Raw genomic sequence first — 15,836 nt, forward strand, 5'->3', positions numbered from 1 at the left:
AATTTCTAAGCATAGGGTTTTGATTCTAACCATGAAAATAATGATAAAATAGAGTTAGGAGACTTACCCACTGATTCTTCCTTGAATTCCCTTCAATTCGCCTCTAAAATTTCACTCAACTTAACGATTTTAGAATGAAAGACTTAAAGAAGAAGACACTAAAAGAACCATCTTTTGCTTAGCGAATTGAGCACTTGCGCACTAAAGTTCGTATTGGCAGACATGCGCCGATGAAAGAGAGCTCGCCACGATGCATTCTCACAAAATATCCCAAGCTCACAATGGCGGAGCTCAGCTCGCAGCTGCCCACACGCGCATGCAGGAAAATCTTCGCAGGGGCGGACCAAGGCCAACCCAGCTGTCCTTCACTCCTGCGGGCCTCCTGTCGCTGGAGGGCGTCCGTAGGGACAGGACCTCGTTCGCGCCTATGCGGACACCAAAACCAGATTTGGTTTTTGCCTCTCTCAGTTGAAATCCCGAGACTCTCCTGTTACCTCCCAGATGCAAACCGAATATGCAAACACATGTAAAAACGCGCTGTGAACTCACTCGCGCACTCGAAATTCCCAACAGAGGTCTGGTTGACAAAGTCAACCCCCAATGAAAAAAATTAACTTTTCAACCGAATGACCAAAATGCCCCCAAGATCCTCAAGAACTGAACCAAACACTTAAACAACCTATATTCGACGTTCCGAAGCTAATGGAACGGATAAAATTCCTAAAATGATGCAAATACCCCCGATGAATCCTAAAGTCAACCCAACACTTAAAGATTCCTTAACTTAGCAAATTTCTAATCTTAAGAGATTACAACCACCTCGGGAATCATGCCAATCACGCCAGCTTCACTATAATCCCAAAACAAGCAAAGGGGCGGCTTCACAAGGGCAATAGGCAAAATACGAAAACAACCAAAATGGTCGTTACATGCAATTTTCCCATTGGATGGGGGATGCAATTATTTCTAAGGTGCAACAGGATCCGATGAAGGGAATTTTTACAGTGATCTCTTCTTCCTCCAGTAGCGGCTACCCTAATTCCTTCCCTGGATATCGGTACAGGCGTACACTACAAGAAAAATAGTCTTTAAGGAAAGGAAATCTGGTCCCTAAAAGTCCAAATCTGGTCCCAAAAGGGGAAATTACGACAGGAAAAAGCTGGTCGCCACCCGTCGTAACAGCCTCCGCTGCTAAAGCTCAACCGCGACAGGTTCAATAATCTGGTCATTAAAAGTCTTTTGAGACGGGTAATATATCTGGTCGTTAAAAACTTTTAGAGACTACATACCTCGTCCCTAATGGATGATTAATATCATCATAAATAAATGATTTCCGGTCGTTAAACCTTTTTAGCGACCAAATGTTACTGGTCCTATATTATCTTTAGAGACGATCATTACTGGTGCTTATTTACAATAATTGTACTAATTTTCACGACCATATTTCTGGTCTCTTATTGACCACAAGTCGTCCCGAAAGCTCGATGTCACAAAAAAATTATTTTATCAATAAATATCGGATTCCTACTAAAACATCTAGATACAAAAGCGTTATATATATAAAGAGAAAGATAGAGTTATTAATTACAGTAAAATTTTTAACACCCATGATGTTAGTTTCAATATTTGCTCGACACCTTAACAAAAAAGCATTGCTAACACTCGAGCTAGACTACGATAGCGAGTGCATAACATTCCTAGCAAAATAATGAGCTTGTGCATCTTCTAAACTTCCATCTTGACTTGTCAAATTCAATCTTCAAAACCTGTAAGTACAAAATTGTGGAAAGACTTGAATAACTATTAGTAAGATAAGATATATAAATTCTACACTAGTAGTAGTTATAACGCTTACCCCAAAAGCAATCTAATAAATTCATTAGGTGTTATCCAGCAAAATCATCGAGGCTGCAAGAGTATAAGAAAAATTAACTAGAAAAGTTTCGGGATGCATTAACCAAGAATCAAAGTCTATTTTAAAATGCAACTAAAACAATAATTGTGACAAGCATAATGGAAGTGTTTAAACTTAAGGCTTTGTTTCCCGTGGCAAAGTTAGAAATATAAAGAAAAAACCGTGACGGCTCCCATGGAGCTTTGAGCTATTTTCGGCCTTTCATGGCCTCTTAGGCCACCGAGCAGCAATGGTATTATCCTATGCGTACATTGAAGTGGGATCCTTGGTTTAATCCTGAGAAAGAGACTACTATAACCATTGCATGGATCTCGTTTCCAACCCTAGCACCTAATTATTTTGGCCAATCTCAGCTCTTTTCTATGGCAGCAGCAATATGGAAGCCTTTGAAGTTGGATATGGCTACTAAGAATAAGACACGGCCAAGTTTTGCTAGAGTAGAGGTAGAAGTTTACTTGCTTGTTAATCATCCTAAAAGGGTACAGATTCAGGTTATTCCTAATACAACTGGTGCAATCAAGGCTAAATGGGTGAGAATACATTATGATTTCATGCCCAAGGATTGCAAGAATTGTTGTTTACAAAGGCATGATGAGGCAGGCTGCTAGAAAATTCATCATGACTTGTTAAGGATTTGTACAAGTGGAAAGATGCCAAGGGAAAGAAGCAGGTGAAGAGCAATGGTGATGGACAAAAACAAGGTGCACAAACTGCAGATGCAGCATTTGTCTCAGGGGGTACAGGAAAGGAAGTGCAAGCAGTAGTTCCTAATGCTAATGATGTGCAAACTACTAATAAGTTTGCTGCTTTAGAGGAAGGGAATGAATATCATGTGGAGGAGGCAGGTACTTAAAAGCAACTTGTTGCAGTGAAGGAATCAGTGAAGACAAATGCAGATATTGTGCAGAAGCAATTAGTTCAAGTACCTGATACTTCTGTGGCTCAGGTTCATACAGATCTCAAGTTGACTAATAATAATACTAAGTCGACTACAGTTGATAAAAATCAAGCAGTGCATGGTGTGCAAGGCAATGTTGCACCACTGGTAAAGGATGTTTCTCCTGGTGTTACTGGTGGAAGTGGAGATCATATAGAGGCTGAGGGTGTTCTTGTGGTTGGTAATACTGCAGAAATTGAGGCTGCAGTTCCTATTGATGAGAACATTACTATGAAACAGCTTAATGTGAATGCCAAGGTATTCATTCCAAAGAAGATTATCATGCCACCTGGGGGCACGAAAACTTGGGTTGAAAAGGCATTTTCTAATCCAATTGTTGTCCCTACTAATCAGACTTGTCAAGAAATTCCTTCTAATACTCTTTTTGCTACTGATATTAGTACTACTAATAAAGTTGGTACTGAAAGTGAGGAAAGAGTGTTATAGAGTGATTAAGTGGAGGAAGATAAGGTTCCTGGCAAGAATGTTGAGCATGATCTTGTGCAGGATCCTCTACATGTTGATATACACACTCTGACTTCATCAGTAGTTCAACAACAACAGTCTTCTAAAAAGCATGGCATTCAGGTGGTTGATCCTCAGGCTAAAGGAAATTTTTAGGTTGTTACATCAACTGATGACAATACACAAAAGCAGCAGCACAAGGACCAGGAGGTTGACATATCTTTTGCATATCAAGATCCCAATAGAACTGCAGGGCTGGAGTTGCACAAGGATAATGCAACTCCAAAGGCAAGTTCTCACTGTAAAATGCAATCCAATACTAAGAAACATGATGGCACTCCTACAGGGGGTAAAATACATGGTACTAGTCAGTTGGATCAGCTTAGTGCTAATTCACAAGTTCAGGCTTCATGTGGAAATTTGCAAGCAGTAGCAACAACAGGAGGTATTCTTAAGGCAATTACTCAGCAACAACAACAACAAGGTATTCTTGCAAAGCCTTAAAATAATTTACCAGTGGCAATACAATCTATTATATGTTCCCAACTAAAAAAAATTCCATCGACTGTAGGTGTTAATTCTTTTAAACAACCACTAAAGTCTCTTGTAAATCAAGAAGTATTCCAAATCAAGTGAGACTTTGAACTCTTTCTGGTTCCAAACCAGGCATTACAAAACCTAAACTGGAAACACCTATATAGGCAACGAGATTTAACAACAATAAGACTTTTTCCATTTGGTAGAAAATTATTTTTTATCTACCTTCAATAAAGCTTTTTCCATCATCATAGCAGCAATTCCTGTTTCATTAATAGTAATTCCTTAGATTTAGAGCTAGAGCTAAGGGTGTCCACGATTCTGTTTGCTATCTTTATAACCGAAGTTTAAACAATAAAATTACTACTATGTTCATCTGAAGCAAACAACAAATGTTATAGACTTTAAACCGAAATTGCCACAAATATATAGGAACTGTGAAAAGGATAAGAGTAGCACCAACTATATATAAAAGAATAAACGAACTTTGAACTTAAAGATGCAGCAAACGCGAACCATAAAAGAAGGCTATTAGTTTTCCTCAAAATTCTTCAATAAAAGTACTTATTTTGCACTGTAAAGCTGTGACTGAACATAATGAAAACTCTTCAGTAATCCTGTATGCACTTCTTAATTGTGCACACAAGAATTTAAGGCATCACCATTAAAGATTAGATTTCAAATACAGCCCAACCATGACCAGGTATCACAAATAAGCTGAAATAGATCTGATATGCTGGAGAAACAAGGTAAAAATCAGAAATGACAAACACACGTGTCAAACAGATCACGGAGCAATAGCAATCTTTTAGAGCATGTACGGAGCTAGAAACAAGCATCATTAGTGGTGAAGTCAAGCAACTGCTAGAATCAGTGTAAGATAGAAATTGACTATACACAAATCAACAAACTAAATTAAAAAGTCGGGTATATTGTTACTAACTTGGTTAGCAGACAAAAACAGTGGTCATTCAGTTGAAACGGGCGATGTCGTAGGCGGGACATATGATTGTTGAGCGGCAAAGAATTCTTTTATTTTCTTAATTTCTTTCATCTCATCTTCTAATGCAGACAAGCGATCATTCAAGGATTTATTTTTCTCATTCAAGGAATTTTCTTCTTCTTGAGTCGAACGTAGCGCAGACAACAATTCAGCCTTTGAAGAGGTTCCACCTTTCAAGTCTTTCGCCTTTACTCCAACCCCAAAGCCAAATACATGGCTACGAGTTTGAGGTCCACAAGATTTTTCGACAATCTCTATGCTAGATAGAGATGGCTCCGATTGTACCATTTCTTCGATCTGAGCCTGCAAAACATATAAAAGAACATTTTCTATCAGAACTATGATACTATCAAGTAATTTACATATTTAGTATACCAAACATACATGTTTTTCAACTGCTTCAGGTTCAACAAGCTTGTTATCTTTCTTACGAGTCTCGAAGAAAACAGTCCCCAAATCTGGTGGATTGTCATATTTCCCGCCCTTTACATCAAAAGCAAACATGTCAAATAACATCTCATAAATATTTCCTCTAGGAAAATAGAAATTTTATGATAATACCTTTTGATAAATAATCTCTCGAATAGGCTTGCTACCAATATGATGAGGCATCTTCAACTTAGCTCGATTTGCTGCATTCCTGTTGCATCTCGCCTATATGTGTGAAATAATAAAGCTTAGATGTAATAATTGTAATAAACTTAAAAAATATACATATATTAGTTTTCAAGTATAGTGGAAAAAAGATATCTAGTGCTACAGAGGGGAATTAGGCTACAGATGATTGGGTGAAATAGACTAGTAAATCACTTGACATACCTGAAAACTTTCTGAAGTAAAATGTTCTTTTACTAACCACTCCCATTCTTTCTTGTCTACTCCCTTTGGCATATTCTTAAGAGCCTGTTGGATTGGATTATTTTTCACATATTGTGCATGCAAGTATCCTCTCCATTTGTTCCATAACTCTTTCATTCATTCCAAGACATGATCACGATGATCATTCATGTCAGCACTCTCAAATTTATCCTAAAATAATCAAAACATGGGTTGAGTAAATGCATTTACAAAACACTATCAACAAAGTGATGTTGTTCATGTATTTATATTAGTCCAGTTCTTTTTTGGTTCCTTTTTTACAATAGTTTCTTGTTCATTCTTGAACTCATCTTATATACATTTAAAAGAAGAGCTATATACAATTGCACATTAAAAAACAAAAGAGCCATGTCCAAGATTTGTATTGGCTTCTTTATAATTTGTATCAAAAAATGTAGTTGGCAAAGCTTTATAACTGTGGGGTTTACCATAAAGAATTGCTTAAGATAAAGGCCATAAAAGAGCTTGAAAGCTGGAAAAATAAATAAATACTTTTATTTCGACTCTGGCCGCATTTAAGAAAATAAAAGTACTCGTCCATAGAAACTGAAATCGCCATTAAAAAATATATACACATTCATCGAAATAAACATCTATGCACATTTTTATTGAAAAATTTATAGAAATATGTGAGTTCATATTAAGTTCAGATTTAGTCTTTAAAATCACGGATCCGTCTCTGTTAGGAGAACATAATCCAACAAAAAAAGGCATTTCAGAAACAAAACTCTCATGTATGATGCATTTCTAAATAAATGATGACGCTTAGCCTGAAAGTCGAACAAATCCTAGAAAGGGACATTTCAGTTCCCACATGTTGATTTTGCTTCAGCTACTAAACCACAAGGAGATTTGCAGTACCATATTATTAAAAGGCAAAAAGGAGCAGAAACACATTTTCTCTGATGAAAGTTTTAGTAGTCCGGAACCTAATTTTGAAAATATTCCACCTGAATGTCATAAGTCTAAACATTTTAACTAGGAAATAAGTTCATGACCGAACCTTTCTGGTGTGAAAATACTGCACTGTTCAAGCTAGTTCTTAGTAGAACCTTTGGATCTTAATTTTTTAACTCACTAACACTGTTTTTAGAACTAACTATTTATAAACCCTTTCTTAATCATTAGCAAAATTAATGCAGATCAAAATATTAAGGCTAATCACAAAATGGATTTAGCCGAAATGCACAAGAAGCGGTCCAAAAGCACAGTCATACTTTGTACTACATTTGTTACCTCAACAGCTGCCCACATGTGATTCAATTTTTCTTGCTTAATATCATTCCACGATGGAACTCCCAACGGACACATATTACGATCACGAATTATTCTTCCCAAGTGCCTCGAAAACAAGTTGCTATTTGTTCCAACAATTCGATTATTGTAAAAAGTTACTTTAAGCTTTTGTCCAACTTCAAGTGATGCAACTTCTTTACACTTGTTCCTACCCCGAACTCTTTTTACCTTTCTAGGATTAGATGAACCTACATTTGCATAATTTGGTTAAAACTACAGCAATAAAATTTGGTTCTTCAAATTAATAACACATGGATTCAAAATATCATACCTGTTTCAACTGATTGGGAGTGTTGCATAACTTGATCAGTAGATGGTGGCAATGAAATATTGGTTTGCATATGCTCTTTCTCAAGAATCAAGGGTTTTTTATCCATTGTTCGCATTCCTTGACTAGAAGACATGGCATAATTTGATCTTGTGGTTTTAGGAGTTTGCATACTTTGATTAGCATCAATAGCACTCTTGTGGAGAGATTCCACCTCATTTTAAGAAACTTCTAAAGAGGAGCACAAAGATCTAGGTGTTTTCTCCTGTCCCTTCCCTATAGCACTTGGCGAAAAGAAATCATATTAGTAAAAGCATGGATATTTAATTTCTGTTATATATGCAATTACTGACACAACAGATTTAATTTGAAAAAATTTACTTGTTTCAATTTTTTCGGTATATTGATTAACTTGATCAATAGATGGAGGCAATAGACTATCAATTTGCATATACACTTTCTCAAGAACTATGGAATTTTTGTATATTGTAGAGTTTTTAAGCCCTTGTCCTCGTCCCTTCCCGGTAGCACTTGCAGAAAAGAAATCATATTAGTAAAAGCTTTGGAATTTAGTTTGAGTTATACATGCAATTAAAAACAGGTGTAAGTTTTCTCTTGGCGTATGATCGGTTGACCGCTATTGTGCACCACCGTCGGGAAAATGGCATGGGGAAGGCCCCCGTCAGGGCCTTATATGCTGAACAACATACCAACGATTATTAAAATGTGAACTGCTGATTTCGATTTCAACAAAAAAGTCTTGAAAATAGTTCCTCTAGGGGTTTAGTTGCCAAATTTACCTTTGAGTTGTTGGGGAATTGACTTTTTGAGTAGGATAGGGAGTACACTGGGTATTCCATTGTATAATTGGAAGCCACTTTATTATCCAAAATGTCTACAGTTGGGAAACATTTTCCAAGAAAACACTAAAAACCAAACTTCTAAACGCAACAGGACGAAACATCCTATACCAGAAAAAACTTGGCAACATATGTGGATTGTACAAGTGGTACAACCAGTAGTTGTGACTAAATACAAGGTGAGCAAGCAGATAGGAAAATAGGGGTGCATGTTGCTAAACGGCAAGGGATGTAAATAATAGAACCCGAGCATCCTATTGAGAGTATAGTTGAACCAAATACTGATGGTTGGCAAACAGTAAGGAGTAAGTCTGCAGGCAAGGGCACTAAAACTTTAAACCTTGGTTTGGATACATGTACATAATTCTTACTTGGATTGTGAATAAAAAAATTTACTTAACCTAAAAAAAAAACGACAACAGATTTAATTGGGAGAAAAAACATACTTATTTCAACTTTTTGAGTGTATTGCTTAACTTGATCAGTGGATGGAGGCAATGGACTATCAAATTGCATATACTCTTTCTCAAGAACCATGGAATTTTATGTATCATTCCCATTCCTTGACTAGCAGAGACCGTAGAGTTTTTAAGACCTTGTCCTCGTCCCACCCCTGTAGCACCTGAGGAAAATAAATCATATTAGTAAAAGCTTTGAAATTCAGTTTAAGTTATATATGCAATTAAAAACCACAACAGATTTAATTGGGAGAAAAAACATACTTATTTCAACTTTTTGGGTGTATTGCTTAACTTGATCAGCAGATGGAGGCAATGGACTATCAAATTGCATATACTCTTTCTCAAGAACCATGGAATTTTTATGTATCATTCCCATTCCTTGACTAGCAGACCTCGTAGAGCTTTTAAGCCCTTGTCCTCGTCCCTTCCCTGTAGCACCTGAGGAAAAGAAATCATAATACTAATACTTAAGCATTTAAATTCAGTAACGCAAATTAAAATAGTAGATTAATAAAAATTCTTACTTGTTTCAATTTCTTGGATGTATTGCTTAACTATATCACTAGATTGAGGAAATAAACTCTTAGTTGGCATATTCTCTTTCTCAATCAAAGATCTAAGCCCTCCTCGTCCTCGTCCTTTTCCTATAGCACCTAGCGCGACGAATGCATATCTGGTAGTAGTCTTCATAGTTGATCCCACCTCATTTTCAGTATTTGATGGTTTCATATTGAACCTGCAAATAGCCAAAGTAAAAAAACAATAAGAGAAAATGTGTGACAATGTAGTAATAAAAGAAAAGTTCCATCAGAATGTGTAACAATGCACTAATTGATAAAGAGATACTTCACCTCATTAGTTCTTTTTCGTTTCTTTTGAGAAGGATTTCCTAATTCTACAATATCATCATCCATTTGTTTCACAATCTCATAGGAATCACGAGGTTGAGTCTTCCTTGCTACATGCCAACCTTTGTTGGAATTATCATCAGCATAAAACACTTGAGATGCTTGATCCGCTAAAATAAAAGGCTCATTTGTTTTCAAAAATCTCCCTGGATTAACACTCACAAAGTCATACTCATATTTTCTAACTCCTTTTATTGTATCATACACATCAAACCAATTACATCGAAACAAACTCACTTTTCTATCCATAACAAATTGGAATTCAATCACATCTGTTAAAACTCCATAGTAATCAAGGTTCTCACTATCTTTATCATTCTCACCAACTACAACAACACCACAATTTTGAGTCCTTAAGTTTTTATCATGATCTTATGCATGAAATCTATATCCATTAACAATGTAACCATTACAATGTGTCAAATATCCAGTAGGGCCACGTGAAAGTGAGAGCAGATCTTCCATGATCCGATTACTATCTCCTTATACAATTGTGAAACCTATAAACAAATTAAGTTAAATATTTTAGAATGAGTAATACAACATTAAAATATCAAATTTAATGTTTTATGTATTACTTACCTTAACTTTAGACCATTCAATAAATTGTCGATTTCATTCTGCATCAGACAAGTGCTGCATAGTATCCACATGAGTTTGCGCAAACTCCCTACAAAATTGAAGTGGACTATAAATGTCATGTAGAAAAAAAATTATACTAAAGAAAATAAGGAAAATGAGATGATATAAAAGTACTCTCCATACTCGAGATATGGTATGACTTCATCACAATCCTTCAGTATGTATATATGTGCTTGTTCCAACTCATTTGCTTCAAGATCGCATGGATCTTTGACTCCCAGAGTACTTCCAGGTTGAAAAAACACAAATAAACCTCCATTAGATTTTCTTAAACCCCCATCATAATTTCGTTCAGGACGATTGAATTTAGTGTCGATCCTATGCAGATACCTTGAACATAAGGTCATACATTCATTTGCGATGTAGCTCTCGGCAATAGAACCTTCTGGACATGCCCTGTTACCAATGAGAGATTTCAAAAAATATAACCATCATTCCACAGGATACATCCACCGTTAATAAATAGGTCCAGCAATCTTAGCTTCACTAGCTAAATAAATAGGTAAGTGTATCATGACATCAAAAAATGAAGGGGGAAGACCTTTTCTAACTTGCATAGTGTTATGGGAATTTTCTCTTCAATCTGTTCCAAATCATCAATCCTCAACTCCTTTGATCCAAGAACATTAAAAAATAAAGACAACTCAATAAGAGGTTCACATACTTCTTTCGACAACATACCACGAAGTGCAAGAGGAAGTATATGTTGCAGAAGAACATGACAATCATGACTCTTCAATCCAGATATCTTGTGCTCTTTCAGGTTCACACATTGAGAAATATTAGATGAAAATCCATCAGAGACCCTTAAATTCTTCAAGAAAAGGCAAAATTTTTGCTTATTTTCAGGATGCAATGTGTAGCATGCAGTTGGAACTTTGACTTTCTCCCCTCTTTGGATGGGGTGCAATTCTGGCCTAATGTTCATTTCTTGCAAGTCTAACCGAGTTTTAATTATGTCCTTGGTCTTTCCCTTGACATTCATGATTGTCCCCATAATATTATCACATATTTTTTTCAATATGCATAACATCCAAATTATGTCGCAACAAGAGAGACTTCCAGTATGGAATTTAAAAAAAAATACTTTTCTTGTTCCAATTATCCTCTCGATTTTCATGTGATACCTTCTTCCTTTTCTTTGGATCCTTTGTTAATTGTAGCCCTTTAAGATCTTGCACTTGATTAAGTATCTCAATACCGGAATGGATTTTTGGTGGGAGCCTTTTCTCTTTTGTACCATCAAATGAGTCCTTGTCCTTCCTCCATTTGTGACTAAGAGGAAGGTAACGCCGATGGCCCATAAAGCACTGCTTCTTACTATTAGTCAATCGAATTGAAGAAGTGTCTTTATTGCAACATGGGCATGCCAATTTTCCTTTTGTACTCCATCCAGATAAATTTCCATATGCTGGAAAGTCATTGATGGTCCATAACAAAGAAGCATGCAACTTAAAATTCTGTCTAGATGATGCATCAAAGGTCTCAACACCAACTTCCCACAACTCATTTAGTTCCTCTATTAAAGGTTGAAGATATGTATCAATTGCATCTCCTGGACCATTTGGACCAGGAATAAGCATTGACAAAATAAAATTTTCCTGCTTCATACACAACCAAGGTGGTAAATTATAAGGAATAAGAACCACAGGCCAAATGCTATATGGGGGTTTTGAATTCCGAAATGGCTGAAATCCATCACTAGCAAGTCCAAGTCGAACATTACGAGGCTCGGCTGCAAATGAAGGATGAAGTTCATCAAATGACTTCCATTCCATCGAATCAGCTGGGTTCCTCATTATTCCATCATCAACTCTTTTATCCTTATGCCATGTCATTAGAGTAGATGTCTTTCTAGACATAAACAACCTCTGAAGCCTGGGCTTTAATGGAAAATAGTGTAAAGTCTTTGATGCAATCTTTTTACCCTTTTTATTCCTTGTTTCCCCGCTATGTGTATCTATTTTTCATCTAGACGCACCACAAACTTTGCAAGAATTGAGTAAGCTATCCTCCTTCCAGTATAACATGCAATCATTAGGACAAGCATCAATCTTGTTGTAAGAAAGCCCAATGTCTTGAATTATCTTCTTTGCCTCATAATATGAGTTTGGAAAATTGGTGCCATCAGGCAACAACTCCTCTTTTAACATTTTTAATAACATTGTAAATGACTCATTACTCCAACGACCCATACATTTGATGTGAAGCAATTTAATTAAAGAGGGCAACTTTGAAGCTTTTGAATTTTGGTACAATGGCTGCTCGAAATCCTTCAATAGGCTGTAAAAAAAAAATCGCTTCGGCATTTGGTTCTTCCTCAAGTAAATCGTTACAATCAGTGTGAGTGGTTGCTCCATTAAGATTAGGATATAAATCTCTCTACAGTTCTTGCACTTCATCTTCACTCTCACATTCTCCTGCTTCATCACCGTCTTCATCTTCAGATTGTGACTGTGGCTCACCTAAAGTTTCCCCGTGATGATACCAAAAAGTGTAATTTTTAATTATTCCATAAACTTTCAAATGTGTCTCAACTGTCTCACGGGTTCCTAAAGTTGTATTACAACATTTGATACATGGACATCGTATTTCATATTCTTCTCCTGTTTTCCAAAAAGCATAATCTAAAAACTTTTGCACCCCGATTAAGTAGGCTTCATCGAGCCGATTATCAACAAGTTGCATCCATTGCTTACTAGGTGCCATAACCTTAGAGAGTAGAAAATAATTAGATTAAGAAAAGAAAAAGGATAATAAAATAACTTAGATGCACACAACTTGTTATGATCATATGCACACAATTAAGTTGGACTCTAAGGTCGTACTTTCTAGTGGATCTAGATTCCTTTATCCGTTAATGCATTGGACTATACAATCAGATGGGGCTAAGATGAATAAAGATTAAAAATTAACTTTTAATTAAAATGTTGGTTGCTAAAACATGTATACGTTAAGTACTTACACCAACGAAAAATGAAAACAGTATACTTTACGACCAAAAAAAACACAACTCTGCCTTACTTGAAGTTTCTCATGGAGATCATCCAAATAGTAGCTTACGACTAAAAGAGTACTATTTTTTTTATGAAGTACAGATTTTATTAAATTAGTACCAAGATAGTACAGGAACAGAAAGAAAAAACAGCCTACTACACTCTTCTTCCTAGTATATCAAGAAAACCACATATTAGTTCAAACTATCTATAAGTTACTTTTACACCAGAAGTACAAATTTTGTAAACATCTATCCTTAAATAGTACTGCTTGTTGGTGGTTGATGTGAGATCATGAATCCCTAAATTATTAAAATGTATCAGGATTCATGCTCCTTGCTATTTCTTTTTTTTAAAAGACACGCACCCATATTTCTCTTTCTTAGTTATATGGAAGAACAATATCTATGAATACACTGGTAGTTGTATGTTTGACATTACTTGGCTCATAAACCAACTTCTCCCCATAGTTCAGTATGCTACTCTCAGTCTGAAACTAATACATGAAGAAAGAACCACAAACATTAATAAACATACACCAACATATTCATCTTATTACATAACATTACCCTTGCCATTGAGTAGCAAAACAGTGATTTATATGTTATATCGGCTATATGTCCAAACTCCAGAACATTATTTTAAGGATTAATGTTTATTCAAATACTAGAAAATTAGAATTTGACCATGTACTTTTAACCTCCTCATTCTTTTTAAAACAACGAGAGTAGTTTTTACAATTAATAGTAATTTGAAATTTGTCAAGAAAAGGGAAAATGGAAGCTATATAGTTCTTCAATAACATATAAAATGCAAGAAACGAATAATTTTTTCTTGTTTTAACTTTGATGTTATACTAATTAGAGCTAACAGCAGCAGCGACGTCCTACTCTTCGAAATCCTTCACATAGTTGTGATTATTCAATCGTTCCAATTTACAAATTGTACCTTCTCTTTAGAACTAATGGTTTTGTGATTTCTGTTAAAGCTAACTTATGTGATGCATTTACAGATGCTCATAGTGGAGGTAGAAATTTATTTAAGTTTGGCCATAAAAGTTAAATTCACACATTCGGTTAGGCCTTGCTTCAAAACACGGGTTCCATAACTTTTTCAAATTTTTTTTCATATCGAGAGTGAAAGAGTTAAACACAGCGAAAGGGAATATCTATCTTCCCATATGCTATTATTTCCAGGTATGCTAAATACAAATGACAATAGAGATTAGATAGGCTATGAGGTATAAATGAATTTAGTCGAAACCTTTACAGATGTAAAATAAGAAAAATTGCATTAGAAGTAACAAGACAAGTCCCTATGTGGCTCGAAAACTCTCAACACTGAAAAGGTCTTACTGATCCTAACACATACGCATAAAATAGATAGCACAAATTATCAAAAACTAAACAAAGAGACATTCATACAACCAAAATAAGCACACAAATCCAACTCGGCTTGTACAAAGCTGTAAAACGAAATCAAGATTGAGTCTTAAAATAGAAATAAAAGGTTTTTTTTTTTTGTATCATTAACACATACCCAAAAGAATAAACTCAAAAATTCAACTGGGTACATACACAAAACATGAAATATAATCAGAAGATTAAGTTTTAAAATAGAAATAGCGGGATTTTCACATCATAAACACAGACCCAAAACAATAAGCTCAAAAATTCAACTTAGAGCATACACAAAACATTGAAACTGAGTCAAAATATTGAGTGTTTACCTTTCTGATTTTAAACAAAGAAGTAATAGAACAAATAGCACAAATTATAGAAAATAAAATGAAGAGGGAGAAGAACCTATAATACCTTGAGAGGTTTTTGATGAACAAGAGAAGAATCTGAGGAGATGAGAAATTAATTGGTAGAACTAGGGCAGAACAGATGATGGGAGCGATGTGTAGAAACTAGGTGTGTTTGTGTTTTCAGAAGATAGAGAGTTTGATTAATTTTTGGAATTTTTTATTTTAGTATATACAGCTCAATTAGTTTTTGCGCCTTAGTTTTTGGTGAAAACATAAGTTTTTATTTCACTACAATTGATTTGGCGCTAGATTCTTGAGAAAATAGTAGTTTTTTAGTATTTTAATATTACATTTGTTGGCATTTATTCCTCTCATGACCCATAAATTACAATTTGGGACCAGTTACTAAATTCTTTTGAGACTAGATTTAGTCCCGTCGCAATAAAATGTAGAATTCAGGACCGGAATAAAATCTTATCCCAAAAAATGTACTTTTAGAGACGGGATTATTAACTCGTCCCTAAATGTTGGTCGCAGATAAGCCTTTTTCTTGTAGTGGTAACACAAGCATTGAGAAAGCTCACTTTCTCGGTGGGTACTACTATAAATGTTTGGGATGAGCCCAAACGAAACAATCGAGCCCCAAATCGAGGTAAGAAGCTTAGCTACTATCCTTTTGTACTCAAAGAAGGCTAAAAGGTAATAAAGTAGAACTAGAATCACAGAAAAGGAAATATGAGAGTTCTTAATTTGATATGTAGTAAGAAAGAACCCTCAATTCAAACAGATGCTAACATTTGTATATGCTATATGAAGTTTGTTTTAGACACCAAGGGTTTATCTCAAGGAGAGGGATACTTCATATTTGAATTCGCCACTGAACATGGCAAATTGGATATCCGTCAGTATGGACCCTATA

At 35.5% G+C, this 15,836-nt stretch overlaps 2 protein-coding genes across 6 annotated transcripts; both read right to left on the reverse strand.

Moving 5' to 3' along the window:
* Positions 1–1,527: 1,527 nt before the first annotated feature.
* On the reverse strand, positions 1,528–7,578 carry LOC132603384 (uncharacterized). Of its 4 annotated transcripts, XR_009568198.1 has the most exons (7): positions 6,973–7,578; positions 5,677–5,886; positions 5,419–5,511; positions 5,242–5,340; positions 4,798–5,160; positions 1,856–1,908; positions 1,528–1,766 (listed from the first exon to the last, which is right to left on the reverse strand). XR_009568198.1 is itself a non-coding variant. In XM_060316409.1 (5 exons), the coding sequence occupies exons 1-4, from the start codon at positions 5,830–5,832 to the stop codon at positions 4,822–4,824; spliced, it is 687 nt and encodes a 228-aa protein (XP_060172392.1). In that variant the 5' UTR covers positions 5,833–6,211; the 3' UTR covers positions 1,528–1,766; positions 4,798–4,821. The 4 variants fall into 4 exon arrangements, 1 of the variants encoding a protein (XP_060172392.1); XM_060316409.1 differs by lacking the exons at positions 1,856–1,908; positions 6,973–7,578 and having other exon boundaries at positions 5,677–6,211; XR_009568199.1 differs by lacking the exons at positions 4,798–5,160; positions 5,242–5,340; positions 6,973–7,578 and having other exon boundaries at positions 5,677–6,211.
* Positions 7,579–7,686: 108 nt separating this feature from the next.
* LOC132603383 (uncharacterized) lies at positions 7,687–15,227 on the reverse strand. 2 transcript variants are annotated; one of them, XM_060316408.1, is made up of 4 exons: positions 14,982–15,206; positions 9,146–9,357; positions 8,883–9,059; positions 7,687–8,782 (listed from the first exon to the last, which is right to left on the reverse strand). In XM_060316408.1, the coding sequence occupies exons 2-4, from the start codon at positions 9,348–9,350 to the stop codon at positions 8,607–8,609; spliced, it is 558 nt and encodes a 185-aa protein (XP_060172391.1). In that variant the 5' UTR covers positions 9,351–9,357; positions 14,982–15,206; the 3' UTR covers positions 7,687–8,606. The 2 variants fall into 2 exon arrangements, 1 of the variants encoding a protein (XP_060172391.1); XR_009568197.1 differs by lacking the exons at positions 7,687–8,782; positions 8,883–9,059; positions 9,146–9,357 and adding exons at positions 10,110–10,199; positions 10,295–12,883 and having other exon boundaries at positions 14,982–15,227.
* Positions 15,228–15,836: the final 609 nt, after the last annotated feature.

Source organism: Lycium barbarum, chromosome 7 (genome assembly GCF_019175385.1).
Source record: "Lycium barbarum isolate Lr01 chromosome 7, ASM1917538v2, whole genome shotgun sequence".
Taxonomy (NCBI): domain Eukaryota; kingdom Viridiplantae; phylum Streptophyta; class Magnoliopsida; order Solanales; family Solanaceae; genus Lycium; species Lycium barbarum.